The sequence below is a fragment of the Sus scrofa genome, chromosome 11, assembly GCF_000003025.6.
Source record: "Sus scrofa isolate TJ Tabasco breed Duroc chromosome 11, Sscrofa11.1, whole genome shotgun sequence".
NCBI lineage: Eukaryota > Metazoa > Chordata > Mammalia > Artiodactyla > Suidae > Sus > Sus scrofa.
Window position 1 is genome coordinate 67,497,985 of NC_010453.5, and position 27,330 is coordinate 67,525,314.

Below are 27,330 nucleotides of genomic sequence, written 5' to 3' on the forward strand. Positions count from 1 at the left end.
CGTCCAGAACCTTTCCACTCAAAAGCAGATTTTACAGAGCTGTGCCTCTGACCACATTTATGAAAACATGCGTGAATTTCCTCTTTTCAGACTCTACCTTCTTATATTCACGTCATTTAGCTGGAATCATACACCCAAAGCCATTTTCTTTAGAGAGTAGAGTAAATGAATTGAAGCCAACAAATAGTGATGCAGAAAGAAGCGGCCTGGAAACAGGGCAGATATTTGGAAGCAACTCTGAAAGGAACCGTGGTTAAAATGAGGAGCCAAAACCTACGAAAACAATCCAGAGGAATCACAAACAGTTGATAAAATGGACAGATCTGACCATATCCTGGCCCACATTCCACTCCTCCTGCCAAGCTTTCATATACCTCAGAGTCCAACAATGTTGGGTCGAGCCTTTCTAGAAGCAACAAGCATTTTCCAGATTCTCTGAGGCCACCAGGTGCTGACCCAGGAGGCCCCGGGGATGGGGGGGCAAGTGCAGCAGCAGCTCCCCTCCCTCCCTCGTCGGGCCTCCCCGCCCCCTTGCCCCCCACCTCCGGGGCCTGCCTCCCCCTCGGGCTCCACGAGGACCATCCACACACTCAACACGCTGCTTTTTCCCGTTCCTTCCAGCTCAAAGAAAGGAAGACGCCAAACACGTCCTGCCCCTCTCTGTTCCTTCCATGCCACAGGGATGATGTCCCCACAGAAACCGAGGCTTCCTCAGAGGAGCCTGAAACCTGCTGTCCCAACCTCACACCGTTTACCTCCAAGGTCCCTGAGGACGCGGTGAGAGAAGCTGTGAGAAGGCTGCAGGTGGGCAGGTGGCCGGAGGGGAGGCGGGGGTACCAGCCCAGCAGAGCAGCCCGACAGGGGAGGCCTGGGAAGGCTTCAGCGATGGGGGAGCCAGCTGTGCAAACACCCCCAGACCAGGCTGGGCCACACGAGGGGCTGCCATGGCAGGGAGCCCCGGGAAGGTGGCTCTGTGGCCCCCCTCCTGGGCACTGAGGCAGGAGGGGCGGGAAAAGCAGGAAGGAGGCAAACAACCCAGACAGCCACCAGGGAAGAACATTCTGGTAACTCCGTCTCCTAGAGACACAGGTTGTTTCACAAGGGCCCTTGACAGGGTTCCCATGAAAACAGCTTCAAATGAGAGCCTGATGTCCTGATGTGTGCACCCTCTGAAAGCCTGGATTCATTTCTAAGGCACCTGTGATATACATGGTCTAGACCTCAGGAATTTATTTTTCTTTCTCTATTTTTTTAATTACTTAATGAATCTTATTACATTTATAGGTGTACAACAATTAACACAACCAAATTTTATAGCATTTCCATTCTAAACCCTCAGTGCATCCCCCCACCCCCCCAACCTGTCTCCTTTGGAAACCATAAGTTTTTCAAAGTCTGTGAGTCAGTATCTATTCGGCAAAGAAGTTCATTGTGTCCCGTTTTCAGATTCCACATGTCAGTGAAAGCATTTGATGGTGGTGTCTCATTGTATGGCTGACTTCACTTAGCATGATAATTTCTAGATCCATCCATGTTGCTAAAAATGCTGGTATTTCGTTCCTTTTAATGGCTGAGTAATATTCCATTGTGTGTATGTATCACATCTTCTTGATCCACCCTCTGTCGTTGGACATTTAGGTTGTTTCCATGTCTTGGCTATTGTATATAGTGCTGCAGTGAACATTAGAGTACATGTGTCTTTTCAAGTCATGGTTTTCTCTGGATAGATGCCCAAGAGTGGGATTGCTGGATCAAATGGTAGTTCTATTATTAGTTTTCTGAGGAACCTCCATACTGTTTTCCACAGTGGTTGCACCAATTTACATTCCCACCAACAATGTAATAGGGTTCTTTTTTCTCCACACCTTCTCCAGCACTTACTGTTTGTAGACTTTTTGATGATGGCCATTCTGGCCAATATAAGGTGGTAGGTACCTCATAGTGGTTTTGATTTGCATTTCTCTAATAATGAGTGATGTTGAACATCTTTTCATGTGTTTTTTGGCCATCTGTATGTCTTCTTTGGAGAATTGTCTGTTTAGATCTTCTGCCCATTTTTTGATGGGGTTGTTTGTTTTTTTGGTACGGAGCTGCAGAAGGAGTTAATAAATTTTGGAGATTAATCCCTTGTCAGTTGATTCACTTGCAAAGATTTTCTCCCATTCTGTGGGTTGTCTTTTTGTTTTGTTTAGGGTTTCCTTTGTTGTGCAGAAACTTTTAAGTTTAATTAGGTCCAATTTGTTTATTTTTGTTTTTACTGTCATTACTCTAAGAGGTGTATATTGTTGTGGTTTATGTTGGAGAGTTTTTGGCCTATGTTTTCCTCTAAGAGTTTTATACAGTCCTCTAAGTATGTGGTCTTATGTCTAGGTCTTTAATCCAGTTGGAGTTTATTTTTGTGTATGGTATGAGGATATGTTCTAATTTCATTCTTTTACATGTGGCTGTCCAGTTTTCCCAGCACCACCTATTATACAGGCTGTCTTTTCTCCATTGTATATTCTTGCCTCCTCTGGCATTGACCAGTTGACTGTAGGTGTGTGGGTTTAATTCTGGGCTTTCTATCCGTTCCACTGATTTCTATTTCTATTTCTTTTTTTTTTTTTTTTTTTTTTTTTTTTTTTGTCTTTTTGTCTTTTTGCTATTTCTTTGGGCCGCTCCTGCAGCCTATGGAGGTTCCCAGGCTAGGTGTCGAATTGGAGATGTAGCCACTGGCCTACGCCAGAGCCACAGCAATGCGGGATCCGAGCCGCATCTGCAACCTACACCACAGCTCATGGCAACGCCAGATCCTTAACCCACTGAGCAAGGGCAGGGACCAAACCCGCAACCTCATGGTTCCTAGTCGGGTTCGTTAACCACTGCGCCACGACGGGAACTCCCTGATTTATATTTCTGTCTTTGTGCCGGTACCATACAGTTTTAATAACTGTAGTTTTATAATATAGTCTGAAGTCAGGAAGCCTGATTCCTCCAGCTCCATTTTTCTTTTTCAGGATATCTTTGGCTATTCTGGGTCTTTTATGCTTCCAAACCTTAAAATATCTTGATCGAGTTCTGTGAAAAATGTCCTTGGTAATTTGATAGGGATTGCACTGAATCTATAGATAGACTGGGTAGAATAGTCATTTTGATAATATTGACCCTTCTAATCCAAGAGCTTGGTATTAGACCTCAGGAATTTCAATTGGGTTGTTCATAAATAGAGACTAGCCATGCCTCCCCTCATTCCTGTTCAGGGACAGGAAGGGGCAGCTGCAGTTTTAAAGCCCCCAGGCATTTCCTCTGTATGTTCCTGCCCCTGGATTAAACCAGCACCTCCCAACCACTCCAGGAGTCGCGGGAAGGAACTGGCCCCTGGAGGTACAGCTCGTGGGGTGAAGAACTCACTGCTCAGGCTGCATGGAGAACTCCCAGGGCACTTAGGGGAGCCGTCCTGGCAGGCGTTTCTCTAGGAGGCTCTAGGGCGCAGGCAGGGTCCAGGCCAGGCACAGAGGTTTAGGAGCTCAGGCTGAAGTCAAGAGCTTGGACTGGATGAGTGCGAGGAAGCAGGAAGAGGAGCCAAGGCAAAGGCTAGGGCGTGGAGCCTACAAACTCCCCGCAGAGGAGGGACCACACATTCTGTGTGCCTAACAACGTGGCTTCTTAACACTCGAGTGTTGGTAAACGAGCTAGAAGTGAGCAACATCCCACCTGGCCAGAGAAAAGCCCAGAAATATCTTAGCAAGATTTTAAGAAAAAGCAAGATGAAAAGATGTTAGGATGATGTGTTTTTAATCAGCGGTCCCCCAACCTCCCAACACTTTCTGTCCACAAAGATGTTAAACCCATCGCAGGCCTTCGCTCTTGTGAGCTCCGTGTGTGCTAACAGGACTGTGTGCCCTGAGCAACAAATAAAAGCACAAAAACGTCACTGAGTTTTCTCCCACATCCTACAATTCTACCCTGAAAACTACTGAAAAACAAAATGGCCTAAAACTTTAACTTGCTATTTTAATAATCGCCTTTATTTTGTGCTTCATGGTGTTTTGTCGATTCATCCAGTTCTTAAACCACCAGCATTAAGGACTGCTTTTCTAAAGGCAGCCAAACAGCAGGAGACCCACAGAAAGTGCTAACTTGGTTACTTAGTGCTAACTTGGCATCTCCAGACTCTTATCGACACCCGGCTCCTCCTCCCAAGTGCTGACCAAAGCTACATCCACAAGGATCTGTCCACAGGGATCTGCTGGGGACTTTAGAGAACTGAAATTTACCGAAACAGAGAGGGGAGGGGAGGGGGAGATGGGAGGAGAGCCGAGAGAGAAAGCTTGTGAGCAGCTCACCTACTAACAGTTTTAAGAATGGGACGCATCCCTTAACTGGAACCCACCTTGAGAGGCGCCCAGCCCATCAGCTCACCAGTCAGTCTGACACCCTGCCCCCCTCCATCCCACCCCGGCCAATGATGTGCGAACAGTGAGGCTGAGCCCACAGACAAAGACTAGGTACACTCAACGACAGTGACCAAGGTTTTGGTAGCAAGTTTCATTATTCATGCTGAGAAACATTTGTTCGTTCTTGGGGGCGGGGGTGCACCTTCAACATGAAAGTTCCCAGGCTAGGTGTCACACCAGAGCTGCAGCTGCTAACCCACACCACGGCCACAGCAACTTGGGATCCGAGCCACACCTGCAACCCACAGCACAGCTCACAGCAACACCGGGTCCTTAACCCACTGAGTAGGGCCAAGGATCAAACCTGCATCAAGGATACTGGTCAGTTTGCTACTGCTAAGCCACAAAAGGATGCCCGCATTTTTTGATGACACATCTAGACTTTTCAAGCCCACACCTCAGTGTTCCCTAGCGCCCACTCCTTTTCTTACCACATATGGTGAGTAAAACACGTATATCCATGTCACTCTAGCCAACACACTGTCTTTCTAGAAAGAGCCTGGTCATTCAAGTAACTGCTTAGACTTGGAATGAGAACACAAGGGAAGAAAAAAAAAAAGGGAAACACAACAGGGGTTCCCATAATATTTATACCACGTTATTCACACCTCTTATGTGTGGTTTCAAACTCTCGAGTCTCGAATTAACCAGAGTGACTGCACACAGCTCAGGAACGGAGGTGGGTTCACGTGCCCAGCCTCGCGGGGAGCTCCCACAGAACCTGCCTGCGGAGGCCCGGAGGCTGCACGTGGTCAGCGGGGGGAGGCAAGGGGAGGGCGCTGGGAACAGCCCAGAGAGGCAGCAAACAGCAGAAGCCCGCCTCTGTCACATTTTTCAAGTGCAATTCTTTTTTTAATTTCTTAATTTAGGAGCAGAAAACCACACGACCTCCATCACAAACTAGGAGAACCAGGGCGTGTACACCATGACTGATGTGACTGAACGCAGTTCGAACCAAGTTACCTGACCTTGACCCCCACTCCCCTGCAACGAGACAGCACCGGCACAGTCACATGGGGCTGGGGACCCCCGCTGCGGCTCTCCTTCTTCAGTCCCTGTCTGAGAAAATCCCCTGCTTCTATCTCCCTCCCAAGTCTCGAAGCTCCTCGCCCTCCGGCCCGGGTGAGTCTCCAAGCCGCCAGGACGCTGTCCTTTGCGCTGCTGCCTGGCTCTCCTGTCCCCAGCCCGGCGGGAGAAACTCCAAGCAACAGATCCAGGGGGCCGTGTCCTAACCCTGACATCCACCCCACTCCTGGATGAGGGCCCCAGCCACCAGAGCACTTACTCGGGGTGACAACTGCCGGTCCTCCTTCCCTGGCCCGCACACATGGCACCAGCCACCCCTGGGCCTGAGGACCTGGGCAGGGGGCGGGGTGGGGATACGACCCTCGGATGCCAACAGTCACAGCAGGGAGCAGGTGGCACTGGAAGTCCAGACCTTTCTTCTCGTGCACAACAGCCCTCGAACCGTCTTTAAAGAGCAAACCCCTGTGAAGATTACCTGTGAGGAAAGACGCTTCAGCCCCCACCCCGTAATCAAGGGCTCACTCACCTCACTGAATAGACTAGAAATACTCTCCATGCGTTCTTTTCAGTACAGCACAGGGGACTACTTAAACGAGCACTGGGGGTGCCAGTCCTACAGCCAACTGCTCAACAGATCCCAATTTACCCAAAGAGTGCTTTCTAGAAACAAGCCAAGGATGGAACTCTGCACACTACGGCCCACCCAGGACAGGGCTGAGACTCAGCAACCACCTGCTCAAAGATGACAGCAAAGTCAGACACTAAGGGCGTGCCCCTCCTGCTGGCAGCTGCTCCCAGGGACCAGATCTAATTTCCCAAATATCAGACGAAGGCAGAAACCTGATGAAAGCCAGGAAGAGCAATATCAAGTGTGGTGCATTATTAAACCAAGACACGAAGCTAGAATTCAATTCACATAATATCCTTGAGTTCATAACCTCCTCCCCGCACATGAAGTCCCACTTGTACTGGCTGCTTTTCATTAAAGCTGCTGCCTCCTGTTCGCACTGTCCAGGAAAGAAAGAGCAAGGGACTACAGAAGGCTTATTAAGTGCGTCTCTGAAGGCAAACACTACAGGGGAGACCTGGAAAGCAAAGGAACATGGAAGAACCAGGAGGAGACGGTCCTACGCTCTCCAGCTGGCCAGAGGCAGAGCTCCTAAGTGTGCTCGGGAGCTCAGAGGGGAGATGCTGACAGCAGTCACAAAGACGATCTTAACGGCTTAGAAGAAATGAGCCCCCCCCGCCCTTCCCGCCAATAAAAGGGTAACAGTGAAGATTATGTCCTTTTTAAAAATGTGTTCGGAGTTCCCGTCATGGCACGGCTGTTAACAAATCCGACTAGGAACCATGAGGTTGCGGGTTTGATTCCTGGCCTCGCTCAGTGGGTTAAGGATCCGGCATTGATGTGAGCTGTGGTGTAGATTGCAGACGCGGCTCAGATCCAGCATTACTGTGGCTCTGGCATAGGCTGGGGTCTACAGCTCCAATTAGACCCCTAGCCTGGGAACCTCCATATGCTGCGGTAATCGGCCCTAGAAAAGAAAAAAAAAAAAAAAAAAAAAAGACAAAAAATAATAATAAAATAAAATAATTTTAAAAATTAAAAAATAAAAATGTGTTCAAGGTGTCGAAAGGAAATGTTTGCAGTACCTGACGACACCTCACACACACCAAAGCCCTCTGGTCCCACGGACCAGAGCTCCCGGCAGCCCCTCTGCACAGCCCCTCCCGTACTCTTGCAACAGTCATGCAAAACCCCAAGTCACCTCCAGTTCGCAAACCTGCACGGCCAGCGATCCCGCAACACCCCCACAGCCACTCCCCCACCCCATTACTGTCAGAAAAGGAGGTATGCGGTCTATTAACAAAGTCAGAAAGATCACACACGGGTTAAAATCCACTCCTCTCAGCAGCCACACCTCACCCCTCAAAGCACGACATTCAAACAGTGCAGGTGGAACTTGACTCCCAGCACATTTTCCCAAGGGGACAAGTTCAAATTTCTCCCCTTTTCAAGCCCAAATGTAGTAAGTTCTTCAAGACAAAAACCAAAACAGAAAAAAAAATTTTTTTCGAGGAAACATGCTAACTTATTCTGCTGGATGTAATCCTTGAAGAATAAAGCAATACAGCAGGAGGACGTGGCCGTGCAGACAGCACTCAGGCCCATCCAGGGCCGCAGGCCATTTTCCAGGGAAGGGGAGATTTCGGGTCCACCAGGCCTTCCCCTGGTCAAGATCTGGACCAATACCTTCCAGAAGCTCAGAGCTTGGTCTCTGGAACACACACACACCGGTGCCTGGCTCCAACTCACCACAGTGGTTGATGGTCAGCCCATCAGCACTGTCGCCCTTAATACAAGCAAGAAAGGAAACAGGCTTTGTGCAACTTGTCCCCACATGGCAACAATGGCTCACAGTGACCAGAATTAAGCCCCGTGTGCAGTGAGTGACGACACGGAACCATAAGGGGCTGCCCATGAGTCAAGAACGCCAACTCAGGGGAATCCTGTCCTCACCCAGGAGAAAGCTGCCACCACCACCTGGCACGCCCCTCATTTCTAAGTCCCCTGGAAGCAGGGCTACTTGTCACCTGACAGGGCAGAACCCTAGTCTTGGCTCGAGGCCTCTGCCACGTGTGCCCAAGGCGTGGTTGGGGGCAGAGCCGGGGCTGACGTGGCAGGTGCAGGCTGTCTGGGCGGCTCTGGAGGCAGCTCACCTCCGAAGAAATCTGCTGATGTTGAGGCCAGTGCCCACTGGCCGCAGGGCTGCCATGCCTTTGACGAGAGGGAGACACTGATGGGAAGCAAAGCATCTTCTAAAGGCAAGTTCCTACCGCGAGCTGGCCCAAAGGTCCTGCAATCAAAGAAGTCACCAGTTTCACATTCGGCAGGGCCCCGCCCCCTTCCTCTAGGGACACGTCTGTCCATCGTCTCTGACTGGATCTCCACCTACAAAATGCAGGGTCCAGAACCGGAGACCCACCTGGGTAAGGGCAGAGGGCTTCGAGGCCACACCTGGGCGCAGAATGCAAGCGTGACAGCATTGCCTTCTCAAAAGAGACAAACCAATTGTCACCTTTGAAGAGCCAGTGTTTTCTACCAAACAATTCAACACAGGCAAACTCCACCTCATCATACCTATTTTTATTTTACTTTTTTATTTATTTTTGGTCTTTTTGCCTTTTCTAGGGCCGCTCCCGCGGCATATGGAGGTTCCCAGGCTAGGGGTCGAATCGGAGCTGTAGCCACCAGCCTACGCCAGAGCCACAGCAACACAGGATCAGAGTCGCATCTGCAACCTACACCACAGCTCACGGCAAGGCCAGGGATCAAACCTGCAACCTCATGGTTCCTAGTCAGATTCGGTAATCACTGCACCACGATGGGAACTCCAATCATACCTGTTTTTAAATGTGACCAGTTAACGACCCCCAAATCCACGCAGCGCTCACACCAGCCTTGCCTAAAAGCAAGGGGACGGGCTGCTATATAAACAGAAAACGTGGGGCCGGGGGGGGGGGGGGCGCGCTTCTGTGAGCACTGGTCTAGCCTCAGCCTCGCCATCAGCCAAGCTCCGCTGATTCAGAACCAGAGAGAAGCGTCACCGGATCCAAAGGAAGCATACAATCAGGAGGCCAATCTCATGCTACGTCAACAAAAAACCAGCAAAATCCAGTGAAGCAACTTAAACACCTAATCCAGTGTAACGATGCTTGGTCTACGTAACAGGTTACATAAATTGCTTCCAGCGATTCAACGTGCAGAAAGCCAACAGCCACCCAAATGCCAAAGCATCAACACTTCCCACCTCGCTGCACAGCTAGCAAAGCTGTCGCAGATTTTCTACTGTAAATCATATCACAATACCTTCTTTTCCAAAATGATCCTCTTTCCTCAAGGAAATGCCTGAAGATAATCTGATACCTGCCACCACCAGAATGCAAAAAACAGCCATCAGAACACTCTGTCCGGTCATCTGTGCATCAAGCTTACAAAGAAAGCGGGGGCAGGGGCGGGGGGGAGTGTCTACTCGGCAAGAGTTTTATGAAAATGTGTCTGAGACATCCAGTCACAAAAGAGTCACCTACAAATTAATGTACCTCTTTAACGAGGAATCATCACAACAGGACAAAGGGGCCTCTCATGTGGTTTCCGAAGGCAAACGCCCCTCCCACTTCACTCCCTCCTGAAAGGGCCAGGAACCATCTCCACGTGTGGATCCTTCAGAGCCCAAAGAGTCTCAACTGTCAGACAAAAAAGGCAACGTTATCACAGAGGACCTGCCGAGGGCCGCGGGGAAAGACGGTCAAACGCCGGTTGCCAGAAGAGCCCGGCTCTTCGGGCAGCGGGTTGGCTGAGAAGGAAGGGAAGGGCTTAGGGGGCAGGAAGGGAGTCTCCACCCGGTGTCTCATGGGCACCGCTGGGGAACAAGGCAGGTGGCGCTGCCAAGGACAGCTCAGGACCACAAAACCAAAATGGGATTCTTGGCAGAGACTGGTTGCAAACAAAGGTGGAGGAGGGACAGGCTGGCACGGGGCTCCCGTGACAGCCAGCTCTCCCCGGAGCCACGAGGGAGGCCAGGCGCCCGGCCACACAGGAGAGGCCCTGGCGAGGCCTCAGCGTCCATGCCACCGTGAGCCACAGCTACTGCAGCAAATCCCACGTATCCGTTCAACTCCACGTGAGCCCCAGAGGTGAAGAGCCACTATGCGCTGGAGACCAAATAAAACAATTTACACCCGCCAGGCAGGAAGGGCTCCTGCCGGGCTCCCCAGGAAACGGGAGGCAGGAAACCGAACCGCAGCACTGGGAGGACACGGTCCTCAGAAGACGACACCTACCAGCCTGACTCAAGGCAAGGGTGACGGCGCCCGGGGCGGAGGTCAGAGTCCCCAAGACGGTGGTGGCTGACAGGGACGCTCCCAAACTGGACACGTCGGCCCTGGAGGCCAGGACCCGCCAGAAGTGCCCCTTGCCAGAGGCACGTGGGCCCGGATGCCACCCACGCCCTCTCCTCGGCGCTCTGTGAGGCTGGGAGGCCCACCCTTCTTCCGGCCCCGGGGGTACAGCCTGCTGGTGGGGGCCAAGGCGGTGGCTGCTCGGGCCCCGGTTTTCTAGTCCAGAGAATGAGGAGTGGGAGGTGGGGGGCAGGAGCCTCCGAGGCCCTTTCCTGCTCTGAAAACCTCTGCTCCTCGTTCCTCTGGGCACCAGAAACGCTTTACTGAAGAGCAAGCGGAGCTGCATCAGCAGTGGCAAAACTCAGAAGGTAAACGCGTCCAGCCTCTCCTTCCGCAGGTCAGGACACGGGTCCCACACCAGGGGCCACGCCGCTGCCTCAACTCAGTCACCTCCAGATCTCAGGGTCACAATGGCTACCAAGACCAGAAAAGTGAGGGAGAAAAGGCAAACCATCCCCCCGACCTGCTAACTGGGCTTCATCTCTCACCCGCTCACGGCGTCTCCCAAAACCAAGCGGGTCGATCGCCACTGCCCCCGCCGCCGCCAAGCCTGTTCCCGGTCAGACCGGAGCCGCGTCAGCCCACAAACCTAGTGGGCCCAAAACGCGGAGGGACAGCACCGCGGGGGACCTTGACCCGATGCCCGAAGCATGGCTCCCACCAGGGCCGATTCAAAGCACAAAGAGCCGCGAGCCCCCGTGGCGGCCAGAGCCGCCGGAGCCGCCGGGAAGCTTCCCTTCCTCCCGTTTGTCCCAGAGCGTCCCCAGCAAAGGTGGGAACGAGCCCAAGCTGCACGGGTAGGGCCACCCAGAGCCACCCGGCTGCCACTGGAATGACTCTGAGGAGACACGTCATCAGCGGGTCGCCCCACACGGCACCCCATCTCGCCGGCTCCACAACACCAACACTCCACCAACTGCAAACGTCTGCTCAGCTCGACCCACAAGCCAGGGTGCAGTGTTCACAGCTTAGTCCCTCCGAGCCGGGCTAGTTCTCCTCACCAGAAGCCAGGGGAGGTTTAGGAGCCGAGATGCAGAACAGTCAGGGCAGACGTGAGCCGGCAACTTGATGATCAATCAAACAATCGGCTAAAATGCTGCCTCAGCATCCTTCCTAACCCGTAACCAGAAAGGAACCACCGGGGAGGCACCGGCCTTGGGGCCTCTGTCCCAGGCAAGGTCTGGTTCTACTTCCCGTTCTGCGAACACCGTGCCGAACTGCAACGGACGAAACCGTTGTGCCAAAGAAGGGGATGGGACAGCTCTCGCTAATAAAGCCAGCTCCCCGGGCCGCTGAGCCACAGCAACTAGAAAGGACTTCCCCTGCTCCAGGAAACCAATTTTCTTTCTTAGAAATTGGAAAGGACTCACTTCACATCCAGCCAAGTGCCATCTATTTACGCCGACACCGAAAGAGAAAATCACACAACTATCTTTAAAATTACAGGAAAAAAGTATGTGCTACGGTTTGAGTGTTTAAAAACAAAGTCCAACTAAAAACAGCAGACTTCCTTAACTTAAAAAAGGCTACACATCAAAGTTCCATAGCAAATACCATACTTTAATAAGAAACCACATTTTGAATAAGAAAAGTTTAAGATGTACTTTCTTGAAGATCAAGAACAAGAGGGGCGTATCCCTCCCAAAACTGCAGTCGGCACAACGCCAGAGGTCACGGCCGAAGCACAGGGTGAGGGTACACATGGCTGGAACCAGAGAAGACCATCCTTACTGGTCAGTGGGCGCACAGGCACAGAAAGGTAACAAGGTTCAGCAAGCCTGCCGGAAACCGAGTGAAAAAAATCACATCCATCCCTTCACTAAGCACTAACCCATCTGAAAATACATCCTTCAAAACAGCAAGAAAACTAGGGGGCTAGGAGCCAACCTATGAATCTGCAGGAGCTTTATGGATAAATTTGTTCTCTTTTTGCTTTTTAGGCTGCACCCGCAGCATATGGAGGTTCCCAGGCCAGGGGTCAAATCGGAGCTACAGCTGCCAACCCACACCACGGCCACAGCAACGCCAGATCCAAACCGCATCTTCAACCTACACCACAGCTCACGGCAACACCAGATCCTCAACCCCCTGAGCAAGGCCAGGGATCAAACCTATGTCCTCATGGATACTAGTCAGATTCGTTTCCGCTGAGCCACGACAGGAACTCCTGGAGAAAAATTTTTTAACTTTATGAAAGCTCACACAAGACAACCTAACAGAAAGATGGCGCTCAGTCAAGGTTGGGAGGACTCAGGTGTCAATTCTCCTCAAAAGTCAACCTTAAACATCAGAAGGCTTCTACACAGAAAATGTACAAACTAGAAGTTAAAACGTATGAGGGAGAAAAACGGTCCTCAAAGACCGGATACACTTTTTAAAAATAGCACACTCTTGTCTATGGACGTGGGCAGAGGCGAAGAGTGTTACCCTCCAGCTAATGACTTAAAACAAAGCCCAAGTGGTACTAATTAACACACACAGGGCGTGAATGACACTGGCCCAGGAATAGAATAGGAAATGTCACAACAGATACACACACACACATATATATGACCTTGGCATACGATAAAACACCATACATGAGTGGGTATTAACAGTATACCACATGATACTCGTATAGCACATAGTATTTTACACAACAGTAGTAGAAAACTTATCTCTACATGGAGAAAAACTAAATCTCTACTTCATACCATACGCCAGACAGATAAAAGATCTAAATGGAAAAAGCAAAAATTGTAACGCCAATAAAAGAAAAAAATCCATTATTTTTTAACTTGAGGAAACTAGTAGATTCTTTAAACAGGCTCTCCAAAGCAGAATTCAGAAAGTAAAAAATTGATGGATTCAATGACATTCAAATTAAGGATTTTTGAGAACAAAGGACACCTTGAAGTTGAAAGAAGTACAACAGAGAGAAAATATTTGGGTATCTAAACCTGATACAGAGTAACAAATACACATATCAAACACTAAAACGCAAGAAATCCAGTGGAAAACTTCACAAAAGATACGAACAACAATTCAGAGTAAGAAACCCTAAAGGCTAACAACATAGGAATAGACACTTCAACTTACCTATTAATAAAAATGCCAACAAATAAGCATAATAAAATACTGCGTTACACTCACGCGACTGGGAAGAACTGAAAAGGTGTTTACGAATGTTGGTGACGAAGCAGGCAAACCAGGCCTAATATCATTAGCCCCAAGGGGAACATAAACCAAAACCACAGTAAGATGCCACCTCAAACCTTTGTGGTGGCCATAATCAAAAATTTAATGAGGATGTGAAGAAATGAGACCAGAACCCTCAGCTCCCTGTGGTGGGAACGTCAACGGGAGCAGCTGCTCTGGGCAGCAGTCCGGCAGTTCCGTAAAAAGCTAAACAGAGTTACCACGGGACACAGCAATTTCATGCCAGGCTATGTACACAAGAAAAATGAAAACACGCCTACCCACAACTTAAGCCCCAGTGTTCACAGCAAGGTCACCACGAGAGCCAAAAAGGGGAAGCAGAGCAAGTGGTCATCAACGGACAAGCGGGAACTAAAACATAGCTGCACACAAGGGAATATTATTCAGCCATTAAAAGGAGTGAAAAACTGAAACATGCTATCACGTGGATGAACCTTTTGAAAAGATTACGCTAAGCAAAAGAAGCTGGTCAAAAGAGGCCACATATTCTCTGATTCCATTTACATGATGTTCCAGAACAGGAACACAAAGACAGAAAGCAGACAAGTGGTTGCCTAGGGCTGGGGAAGTTGGGGAGAAATGGGGAGAAGACAGTTACAGGCAGGGGATTTCTGCATCAGGAGATGAGCATGATATAAAGTTCACTATGGGAGTTCCCATCGTGGCTCAGCGGTAATGAACCCCACTAGTATCTGTGAGGAAGTGGGCTCGACCTCTGACCTTGCTTAGTGGGTTAAGGACCCAGCTTTGCTGTGATGTTTAAGTCACAGATGCAGCTTGGATCCCGAGGTGCTGTGGCTGTGGTGTAGGCCAGCAGCTGCAGCTCCGATTTGACCCCTAGCCTGGGAACATCAATATGCCATGGGTGTGGCCCTAAAAAGCAAAAAAATAAAATAAAAAATAAAGTTCACCTTGGTGATGGGTATAAACCACTGAACAACCCATTTAAATGGATGAATTGAGTGGCATGTGAGTTATATCTCAATAAAGCTTTTTAAAAAAAAAAAAAGAGGGGGGGAGTGAGAAGAACCAAAAGCTCCCATTGCTGGTGGGAGGTGGGCTGTTCTGCACACGGTGACGGAGGGACGGAGCTTGGAGTATGTGGGGCCCACCTGCCCTGAGCCCCATCAGCTGTAATCATAGAAAGTGTCTTATTCCAGGGGATAAAGCCCAGGGTCCGGCATGGGAACAGTTAAGTCATAGGAAAAAATACTCAAGATCCTAAGTCATTACAGAAAATGCAAGTTCAAATCCTAGTGGGTACCACTGCACACCTGCTTAATTGGCCAGCCTGAAAAAACTGACAATATCAAGTGCTGCTGGCAATGCAAAATGACACAGACCCTGGAGAATTAAACAGCCATCCTGCTTTTAGCTGTTTATCCTGGAAAAAAGAACACTTCTGTTCATACAAAAACCATACATGAATGTTTTCAACATTATCCATCACTGCCAAAATCTGCAAACAGCCCAAATGCCCTTCAGCGGTTGACAAGGTGTACACTCCCACGATGACACACCCTTTAACAACGAGAAGGACAAACACCTGATACACGCCCAAACCCCAAATGCACTGCACTAATTGCAAGAAGCCAGTAACAGCAGGTACGAGGGTCCATTCTATGGCGTCCTGGAAAACGCAAAACTACAGGGACAGGAATCAAATCAACGGTTACCAGGGGCTGAGGGTGTCGGGGGAGAGACCGTCAGGAACGCTGGGATTGGACCCTGCGTGGGGTAGTGGTTTGAAGAATCTACCCATGCGTCACATAAAGTCCGTAGAATTCTAAGAATTACACATCCCAAAGAGTTAACTCCACTGTAAGTTTTAAATAATTAAGTGGTAGGAAAAAATAAACTCATACACAGTACACAAAGTTTTATCAACTGAAGACACACATTCAAAACCACATCCAAACCTTAAAAAGAAAGGCGATGGGGACGAAGGATGAAATAATAAAACTGATGAAGACAGAGGAGCCTCACACACACGGACGACGACAGTGACGCACAGTGACAACATGACAAAAGCGCAACTCCCCCTTATCCGATGTCCGTAAATGGCGGGGGCGGGGGGGGGGGGGAAATACAGTAGGAAAATGACACCCAACTGAACGGAACAGGCCACCTACTGGCAGGGCGGTCAGTCCCCACACGCAGAGGGGCTGTAGCGGGAAGCGCTGTGCTTTGGCCCCAACAAGGACACACCGTGTTTAAAACAGCGGAAAACTGAAAACACCCAGAAAAAGAAAGCAAGGTATTAACATCTCATTGGCTGTTTTTCTTCCCCCACTAATGCTACTCTGATGACCGAGATCAAAAACAAAAACCAGACTGCTACTTCTGACGTTGGTCAATCCACCAGTTTGCCAGAGGATGTGCCAGCTGTTGCTAGCCATAAGGGCCTCCGGGTGGACGGCCCTCCTCCCCAGGGGAGATGACGTCTCGGGGAGCACTGACTTTGTGGTAAGTGCACAGCGCTGGGGGGATCCTGCTCCCCTCAAGACAGCCTTGGGTGAGGAAGGAAACGCACATTGGTGAACCGCATCCCCAGGGAACCAGAGCCGCGCTGCTTCCTGCCGCTTGACTGAAGCAAGCGTTTTGGACACGCGCAGGCTGGAAAGGGTCACGGTCAGTGTTTGGGTAAACCCGCCCCACTGCGCACAGGTTTCCCGGCCCATTAGGTTCCCAAGAATCCTACAGCCTCTGCTCTATTTACACCACAACAGAGGGGCCCTAGAGAAGCACCCTTCAGATCCACTGTCCCCCAAAATGCTGCCTGGGGCTCCTCTGAGTCTGGGACACAGGCTGCACAGGACTGAGCAGTGTACAGTCACCGCCCCGTCTGGACACGTTTGCTCACGAAGCCCATACTCGGTTTGGCCACAGACATCACGTGGGCACAGCCACAGTCTGAGGCTGTCCAAAGCACCCTCTGGGCTTTCCAGACCCACCAGCGCCAGCCCTAGAGATACTGTCCCATCTCCCATACCTGGGACTGGCAGTGCGGGTGAGTCCACTGCGGGGCCATCCTGTACAGCACAGGACGAGCTGCAGCATCCAAGGTCCCCACATGCTTGGTGCCAGCAGCACCCCATCCTGCCCGAAGGCACAACTGAGAATGTCTCCAGACACAGCCTCCTGCGGCTTCAGCACAGCAGGGTACGAGGGGCGGTGGGTGGAGGCACAGAGAGGTACCAGGACCGCAGGGGGAGGCTCAGCCCCGCCTTCTCTCCTGGCCCTAGAAACTGGGCTTCCTGCCTCCCTCTGGATAAGGGGCAGTCACCTCTCCACCTACAGGACCTTATCTACATTCCCGTGTCTGAAACCAGAGGTCAGCACAAGGGCAGGATGTGCCATGGTGTGGGTTCAGGAGGAAGGAGCGGAGAGAAAATTCAGACGCGTCCTGACAGACGCACCCATTATCGTGCAGCGACACTGAGGCTTCTTCTCTGGTAAAGAGATCGGGAAGTTACAAGACAATATGGGCGAGGGAAAGACAGCAATTTTGGTTTATTTTTCTGAATATAAAGCATGACACACTGATTATATTCTCTTGTCCAAACTGGGATGCTTCTGAAAATAAAGAGACCGCTCTTAACAGCTATGCTGGGACTGAAAGCAAAGACGGGAGGGAAGGTCACCTCCCCGGGAGCCTCATTCAGAGGCAGAGCCGCTTTGCAAGGATGTAATTATGCAATGTCTGCGTAATTTTTGGTATGCTAATAATGTCTTTAAGACGTGTGGATTGTGAGTAAATATGTTTGCACTTCTTTCCCTAAGACTAAAATGGGTTTTCTAAATTTCGTCAGGAACTATTACTTTGCCTTTGGGGAAGGAAGGGGGAGAGACGTCAGAAGCCCAAAGAATATAACTTTTAAAAATCAACCCAAGTGTGTCTATGACGGACACAACACACAACGGATCCCCTAGCAGGATCACCGGCACTGTCACGCGACAGCACGAGGCGCCAAGGGACCTTCCTGGATTAGGCTTCCGGTGAGTCCCTAGAAGTCTGTAGGGATTGAAGAAAAACTTACTCTTAAGCCAATGGGAGAATTAACACACGGCTTTTCTATCAAAGGAGATCTTGGTTACTCAGTCGGCTCCGGTTTCAGCTGAGACGCCCACCTGCGAGCCCCCTCCTCTTTCCCTCTTCTCCCAGCAACGGTGTGTGTGCGCCCTGGCCTGACCCAGGGAAGGGCACAGGCGCATCCCCTGGGTCAGGGATAAATCGGGAGGGTCTTCGCTTCCTCGCGTGTGCTTTTTGAGTACCGCACCCTTGTGCAGAAGTAAAGAGCCGTGTCACCATCTCCCCGTGTTCGCGTGTTTCACTTTCCGACACTGACGGTCCGAGCCGTCCCCCAACAGTCAGGGATCTGAATCCACGATCAGACAACCACGTCCTCATGTTTCCTTCATAGCGATACTACAACAAAAAACGTTTGACAAACAAGCAAACGTTTGACAAACAAATTTTTTGTTTTGTTTTTGCCTTGCACTTGATTTGCTTTGGTTCAACCGGCCTGATGCTTGAGAATATTAAATCGTTTATTATAAAAGAAGAGGATAAATAAACCTAATTTTTAGTATGTTAATAATGCCTTGGCAAGATAACTTTTCCCTTAATTAAAAAAAATTCTGGAGTTCCCGTCATGGCGCAGTGGTTAACGAATCCGACTAGGAACAATGAGGTTGCGGGTTCGGTCCCTGCCCTTGCTCAGTGGGTTAACGATCCGGCGTTGCCGTGAGCTGTGGTGTGGGTTGCAGACGCGGCTCGGATCCCGCGTTGCTGTGGCTCTGGCGTAGGCCGGTGGCTACAGCTCCGATTCAACCCCTAGCCTGGGAACCTCCATATGCCGCGGGAGCGGCCCAAGAAATAGCAACAACAACAACAACAACAACAACAACAACAACAACAAAAAAAAAAGACAAAAAAAAAAAAAAACTTCAATTATCACTGCCTAAAAATCTCCTAACATATCAGGCCTACATGATCTCAGTCTTTATCGTAATCCCGTAAGATACGCACATTGATCTGCATTTGTCCTTCAGGATGTCAGCACCCACAAAACATCCAGACACTCAAGTAACTAACTGTACCAGGATCCAAGACTAACATCCTAGCTTGCAACTAAGTCAATCTCTAGGTAGAGATTCTATTTATTTATTTATTTTGTCTTTTTAGGGCCACACCCACAGCATATGGCAGTTCCCAGGCTACGGGTCGAATTGGAGCCGTAGCCACTGGCCTACGCCAGAGCCACAGCAACGCCAGATCCGAGCTGCATCTGCGACCTACACCACAGCTCCCGGCGACGCCAGATCCTTGACCCACTGAGTGAGGCCAGGGATTGAACCCACAACCTCATGGTTGCTAGTTGGATTTGTTTCCACTGTGCCACGATGGGAACTCCTCAAAGTAGAGATTCTGAAAGTCTGGCAATCGCCCCAACACACACAAAAAAACTTAGAGTTGTATTGCTGAATGAAATGAGGAGCATTGCAAATGCTGCTTAAAAAGAAGTCAGGCTTAGACTCCCGTACAACATCTACTGTACAATCCAATTATGTCTTCACTGCTCAACTAAAAAATAAAACCAAAAAAGTCTCTCCTGCACACCACTGCAGACGGTCCCTCTCCAGCACACGCGTGCGCGCACGCAAGCACGCACGCACACACACACACACACACACACACACACAGTTTCATTAAGGACCTCGGAGATGGGACCTTTGTGGTAGAAAGCTCCCATGGTAAACGAATGGTCAGGATACAAAGGCTTCTGGTTAATGTTCTTTTAATTTATATTCAATTAATAACTAAATTAAGCAAACTACAGCAAATGAAGTTCTTCGACGGTCCGTGATAATCTGTAAGGTCTTTCAGGCCTCAGATTCATCAATATAAACACAGGTTTTCAGGGCCCCATTGTTTCCCCCCCCTGCCCCCGCACTGTGGCTTTGTTTTTGTTGTTATTACTTGTAGAATACACATGCTACACAGCAATTCTGTGATTTGGTCAGAGCTACACAGACCGAATTAACTCCACTCTCTGGACCTTCACTAACATTCAGTGTATTAGACCACATGTCTGTTGGTGTTTTGGGAGGGTGTTATCACCTTTTAACTTATGCATATTCGGGCGTACATGAAGATTCTGGAATGAGGTGCATCAGTGGGACCCTGGCGGTTATTTGGGACTTTCAAATTAAAGGGCAATGTTCACTTTCTTCTGCGTACCTTTTTTTTCAAATTTGTTTTTATTATACTTGATTCACATTGTTCTGTCAATTTCTGCTCTACAGCCAAGTGACCCAGTCATACGTCTGTGCACAGTCTCTTTCTCAGGTTATCTTTCATCACGCTCCATCACAAGTGGCTGGACATAGTTTCCTGGGCTGACATCTCCTAGACAAGATGAAACCCAAACACACAGGAGACCTGATGCTGATCCAGCAATGAAGAACCAGTTTCTGCTACTTCCCTCCAGACACCATCGTGCTCTGTGAAGCCCCTTAAGTTGAAACCTGAGGCCCTCGTCTCCATCACCACGTGAAGAACTAAAAATACTAGTTCTGAAAGCTAGGGGGAGGTTTAGAAGGGCAGTCAAAATGACACCAACTTTGCATCAAAGACCATTCGTCTTACCGGTTAATTTAATTTCTATCTTACTTGACAGTCTGGACCATACTAATTAAACTTCAGAATCCTACTTGATGATGGGAAAACAGCCTCCAGCTCATCACCAAGGGTTTTCCTCTGGGCCAAGGAATTTCAGGAGACTCCCTTACACAAGAAGGGGCAGAACCAAGCATCTGGATTCTTGTCCTGCTTAACTTGGAGAAGTTAATACTGTTTAACAGTAGTTAACACTGTTTAACAAGAAGAGCTCATTATATTTTCATCAAGTTTGAACCAAATGGACGGGAAACTTTCAAAGAGATATCCTACTCCCGGAACACAAAGAGGAGGCCACATCAAGAGGTAGGAGGGGCGATTACACAACATAAACAACCCCATACCTCCCGGGTGGGAAGCCCACAGGCTGGAAAGTAACTGTACCACAGAGACTCACCTACAGGAGTGAGAGTTCCGAGCCCCACGTCAAGTTCCCACGCCTGGGGATCTGGCACTGGGAGAAAGAGCCCCCAGAGCATCTGGGACTGGGGGAAGCAGAGACCCCATTCTTAAAAGGCACACACAGACTTTCATGTGCACTGGGTCCCAGGGCAAAGCAAAGTCTCCATAGGAATCTGGGTCAAACCTGACTGCAGTTCTGGGAGGACCTCCTGGGAAAACAGGGGTGAATGTGGCTTGTTGTGGGGGAAGGACATTGACATTGAAAACAAAGCTCTCAGGAGTATTCAGCAGCATGCCTTTCTCTTGAGGTGGCTATTTTGGGGAAATCTGGCCCCACCCATCAGCACTGAGAAGCCCCAGGCCAAACAACAATCCAGGTGGGATCACAGTCCCACCCCTCAGTAAACAGGCTACCTAAAGACCCCTCAGGCACACAGCCACCTCTAATCCCATCCAGAGACTAAACCCCACCCACCAGAGGGATTAGAATCAGCTCCACCTACCAATGGGCAGGCATCAGCCCCTCCCATCAGGAAGCCTACAGCAAGCCCCCCTACCAACTTCAGCCACAAGGGGGGCAGACACCAGAAGTAAGAGAGGCTACAACTCTATTATCTGTAAAAAGGTCACCACACCAAAAACCTATCAAAATGAAAAGACAGAGAACTATAACTCAGATGAGGGAGAAAGGAAAAACCCCAGAAAATCAGCTAAGCAATGAGGAGATTCTCAGTCTCCAGGAAAAAGACTTTAGATTGTTGATGCTGAAGATGATGCAAGACATTTGAAATAAACTAGAGGCAAAGATGGATTTTTCTTTACAGGAAACACTGAGCAAAGAAATGCAAGATATAAAATTTAAGCGAGAAGAGATGCAAAATACAATAACTGAAATAAAAAATTCATCAGAAGCAGCTAACAACAGAATACAGGAAGCAGAACAAATAAGCAAGCTGGAGGACAGATTGGTGGAAGTTACAGATGCAGAACAGAAAAGAGAAAAAAGACTGAAAACCAAGGAAGAGAGTCTCAGAGATCTCTGGGACAATGTGAAACGCACCAACATCTGTATTACAGGGGTGCCAGAAGGAGGAGAGAGACAGAAAGGGAACAGAAAAAACATTTGAAGAGATAATAGCTGAAACTTCCCTCACATGGGAAAGGAATCACTCACTCAAATCCAGGAAGCACAATGAGTACCATATAAAATAAATCCAAGGAGGAATACACTGAGACACATATTAATCAAACTGACTGAAATTAAAGACAAAGAGAAAATCTTGAAAGCAGCTAGGGAAAAGAAACAAACATACAAGGGAACCCCGATGAGGTCATCAGCAGATTTTTCAGCAGAAACTCTGCAGGCCAGAAGGGAGTGGCATGATATACTTAAGGTGATGAAAGGAAAAAACCTCCAACCAAGATTACTCTACCCAGCAAGGCTCTCATTCAGATTTGAAGGAGAAATCAAAAGCTTCACAGATAAGCAAAAGCTAAGAGAATTCAGCAACACTAACCAGCTTTACAACAAATACTAAAGGAACTTCTCTAGACAGAAAAGGCCGCAACCAGGAACAAAAATACCACAAATGACAAGGCTCACCAGTAAAGGTATATATATAGTAAAGATACGAAACCATCCATGCACAATTATGCCACCAAAATCAGAAATCATGAGAAGATGAGGGTACAAATGCAGGACACTGGAGATGAACTTGCAATTAAGAGACCAATAGCTTCAAACAATCATATATATGTATATATATATATACAAAAACACACACACACAGACTCATATCAAAACTTCAGAGTAACTGCAAACCAAAAATCTACAATTGATAGACAAACAAATAAGAAAAATTAACTCAAATACAACACTAAAGATAGTCATCAAACCACAAGAAGAGAGAACAAGAGAAGAAAAAAGAGCAACAAAAACAAATCCAAAGCAATTAATAAAATGGCAATAAGAACACACATATCAGTAATTACCTTAAATGTTTATGGACTAAAAGCCCCAATCAAAAGACATGGACTGGCTGAATGGATACAAAAACAAGATCCATATATATGCTGTCAAGAGACCCACTTCATGTCTAGGGACACATACAAATTGAAAGTGAAAGGATGGAAGAAAATATTCCATGCAGACAGGAATCAAAAGAAAGCTGGAGTAGCAGGACTCATATCAGATAAAATAGACTTTAAAATGAAGAACGGTTTAAGAGACAAGGAAGGTCACTACGTGATGATCAAAGGGTCAATCTAAGAAGAAGATACAACAATTTTAAATACCTACACACCCAACATAGGTTCACCACAATATATAAGGCAACTGCTAACAACGTTAAAAGGACAAATCGTCAACAACACAGTAATAGAGGGGGACTTTAACACCCCACTTACAGCAATGGACAGATCATCCAGACAGAAAATCAATAAGGAAACACAGGCCCTGAATGAAGCATTAGACCCGATGGACTTAATAGATATTTATAGGACATTCCATCCAAAAGCAACAGAATACACATTCTTCTCAAGGGCACATGGAACATTCTCTAAGATTGATCACGTCCTGGGCTACAAATCAAGCTTCAGTAACTTTAAGAAAACTGAAATGATATCAAGCATCTTTTCTGACCACAACACTATACAACTGGAAGTGAACACCAGAAAAAAGCTGCAAAAAACACAAACACGTGGAGACCAACAACATGCTACTAAACAACCAATGGATCACTGAAGAAATCGAAGAGGAAATTAAAAAATACCTAGAAGCAAATGACAACAAAGACAGGACACTCCAAAGCCTATGGGACGCAGCAAAAGCCGTTCTAAGAGGGAAGTTTATAGCAATACAAGCCCACCTCAGGAAGCAAGAAAAAGCTCAAATAAACAAGCTAACTTTACATCTAAAAAGCCGCTGGAGAGAGAAGAACAGACAAGACCTAAAGCTAGTAGAAGGAAAGAAATCATCAAGATCAGAGCAGAAATCAATGAACTAGAAATGAAGAGAACCACAGAAAGGACTGACGAAACGAAAAGCTGGTTCTTTGAAAAGATCAGCAAAATCGATAAACCCTTAGCCAGACTTACCGAGAAAAAGAGAGAGGACTCAAATCAATAAAATTAGAAATGAAAAAAGGAGAAGTAACAACGGACACCACAGAAATACAAAGGATCATAGGAGACTACGCAACTATACATCAAATTCTACAGCGTGGTTTAAGAGAAGACGGGCAGCTTTCACGATGGTGACGTCACTCCTGGCATTCCTGAGGCAGTGGTACCTTCTAAAGGACAACCTCACTGGGAAAACAGATCAGGCACTTTAGACACAATCAGCACAACTTTTCACCCTACCTGAGGACAGTCAGTGGAGAAAATCCTCCAGGAGTCATTCCACCTCCTTCAGAGCTAACTACCTACCTGCCCGGCTCAGCACAAGCCCAGGTCCTCTTCCACCCAGTACACTGCATGGAGCTTGCCAGCCTCTCCCGAGCCGGATGGGGTCGTGTGACTGAGCCCGGCCCCCCAGGGAAAGGGGGGGACGACAATGGGGCTCGGTGTCTAGGCCTGGGCACGGGAGAACGTCCCACACGAGCCTAGACAGCGAGCACACTTTCTGCCCCCACGCCGACTTCACACAGACCCGCACGGCCACGTGCGGAGGACAGAGGAAGGGCTACACCACGGGAGGAACTCGGGCTCCTGAATAACCGTTTGAAGGAAAACCAGCCACGGATCAGGGCGACCAGCGAGCAAGAAATAAACTCCCATCGTGCTGAGCCATTCCCAACTGAGGGTGTTCATTCCAGCAGCTGACCTTACGTGGACAAATCCACGGGGCAACTCCCGATCAAGATGAGACGGCCTTGGAATGAGTGAGGCTGGCAAGGCCGGCCACAGCAGATGGAAGCTCTGGATACGGCCAGTCAAGGCGACACCGCGTTTGGCCACAACAAAGCCATCTACTCCCACCGGCAGTAAAAGGCGTGCTGAGGAGCTGCGGCTGAAGAAGGTCCTTGCGAACCACCGATCTTAACTCCCGTAAACGGGAGCTGGCACCGTCCATCCGCCAAAACGTGTGCGGATGTGACACGCTTCCTTCGCCAAAGCTCCCGAAGTCCCTTTAAGACACGGGTCAGCATCCCGAACTCTGACCGTACCATGAAACTACCGCGGAGCCGTTTCGCGAAGGACAAGGGATGCGGTCGACAAAGTCCGAGCAGATTCTCTTCAGTGGCTCGTTTTTGCTCATCAGAAATTTAACACCAAGACCTTTGCTTTCCCATGTGGGAGCCACATGTGCTCTTCTCTTGATCATGAAAATGCTAAAAATGATAAACTTACAGGGCTCCCCTTTTTGCCCCGTCCAGACCTAAACAGGAAGGGCCCCCCCCCACACACACACACCAGCAACGTTCACCGCTGTTGCCGCCGCCGCCTCCTCCTCCTCCTCCTCGTCGCTCGGCCTCCGTGGACGCCTGCTCCACGTGAGGCGGGAATAAACCCATCCGGTACGGGAGGAGATTAACAGTCACTCACTTCTGCTCACTGCACACCAGGTACCGCACACACACACACACTCAACTCCATTCATCCTCGCACCATGAGGTGTAAGGCATTAAGTTTCCATTTTACAGGTGAGGAAGCCAGGATGTTTAAAAACAAAACAAAACAAGACCCTCAAGCCCATACACCAAGCCAAGCAACATTCATGTCCAGGAAAACGGACTCTGAAACTTATTCGTCCCATTTCCAAATGCTGCATTTGACCTATGACATACTCCACCCTTCAGACAGTAAAACAAACAAACAAAACACATAGATTTAGCATCCAGTGTTCACTTCCTTTAAATATTCCTTTCAGCAACTCAAATGGTTCTCAAAACTTCCATCCTTCCACTTGGGCCTTTACTGCATTTCCACAAAATCAACGCCGGTACCATCCCTCGGACTCAGAGAAGGTTAAGGGCTTCCACCGGGTCAACCAACCAGAAGGAGGCCTTGTCTTACGTCACTCCAGCTTCCTGCTGCCTCCCCTGGGAAAAAGTTCTACCTGTGAAATTTTCGTTTCCACAAGAATTACTTCAGCAATTTTTCTCCAATGCTTAAGACTCCCCAAAGCCCATCTGAAGATACTGTTTTTCCAAGTGCAGGAAAAAGGGCCTACGTCCAGGAACGTGAAACGAGAGGGGCGGGGGTCAACTTGTTTAGGGATGGAGCGTGACGACCCACCACGCGGGTCACGCAGGACTGGGAAACCACTTTTAACACTATCCTTTTTCCCACTTAAAGAACTGTGTGCACAGATAATTTGCAGTGCCATACTCTAACTACTACTGTAATTATGTACTTGCCTAGCGTTCTTCCAAGTCAGATGTGGATAAACTAGCTCATGAATCAACAGTCTCAATTCTCAGCAGTTTTAAATAAACAGCACCAACTTAAAACAAATTTGATAAGTGAACATATCAAAAGACTCACATTCTTAGGTTGGCCTCAGTTTTTATCCTAAATCATGCTAAAATTAGGTGACAAATGGTTGTCACTTAATAAGAAATGCGTTTCTGATGACAAAGGCTCACTCAGAAACACTTTCTTGTTTAAAAGGGAATTTCAACATCAAACACTTTTCCCAAAAATACATTTCTGTCAGTGACATTTAAGATGACAGCACTATCAGAGCCAGGTTCTTTCAACTGCAAAGGCCGCGGTGTCTCTGCTTCCTCTGCAAGCCTGCTGGGCTATTTACCCAAGTCCTCAGTCAGCTGCTGCATCACAGAAAATCGCATTTGCATCTTTCAGCCTTACCTTCAGATAGGACCCATAATATTTGGTTACGTAGGGACTGTCGCACTGACTCAGCACGGTGATTTCTTGCTGAATGTCCTCTATCTCATCTTCTGCCTCTTCCAGGTCAATGATTTTTATGGCGACCACTTTCTGAGTCCGATTGTCAATGCCTTTGAACACCTCACCAAAAGAGCCCTTCCCGATTTTCTCCAGTTTGGTGAAAAGCTCCTCTGGATCCGCTTTTAGGTTCTGTAGGAGAGAAGGGAAAAAAGGGAAACGAGTAACTCACAGGGCTGGGACGGCTTTGCCCCCCCCTCTTTTTTTTTTTTTGCCTTTTTTTAGGGCCGGACCTGCGGCATATGGAGGTTCCCAGTCTAGGGGTCAAATAGGAGTTACAGCTGCCAGCCTACACCACAGCCACAGCCACACCAGATCCGAGCCATGTCTGTGACCCACACCACAGCTCACGGCAACGCCGGATCCTTAACCCACTGAGCGAGGCCAGGGACTGAACCCACATCCTCATGGATCCTAGTCGGGTTTGTTAACCACTGAGCCACAATGGAAACCCCCTGCTTTGTCCTTATTGATAAGGTACAGGCCATCGTCTTTCAAGGACTGAGCTGTTTTCCTCACTTAAAGATCAGGCTGGGGGTGACCAGTGGCCTTCACATTCAGGTCACAAAGATTTCTAAATCTCACCTGTGTGTGCACATTAGACTAGAGTGTGCAGAGAACAATACCCAGCTAGACCATAAAAACTGGGAGAGCCTCCAGCTTTTGAACAAGTAAGTAAATAAATGTCTGTTGCAATAGACATGGATT

The 27,330-nt window shown here is 48.6% G+C and overlaps 1 protein-coding gene across 2 annotated transcripts in view; it reads right to left on the reverse strand.

The window, feature by feature from the left end:
• STK24 (serine/threonine kinase 24) overlaps positions 1–27,330 on the reverse strand; it is a 107,293-nt gene that overhangs the window by 39,635 nt on the left and 40,328 nt on the right. For both annotated transcript variants that reach the window (XM_013980632.2, XM_021065380.1), the window contains exon 2: positions 26,524–26,754. In XM_013980632.2, the coding sequence (XP_013836086.1) occupies positions 26,524–26,754 (231 nt within the window). The remainder of the gene's footprint in view (positions 1–26,523; positions 26,755–27,330) is intronic.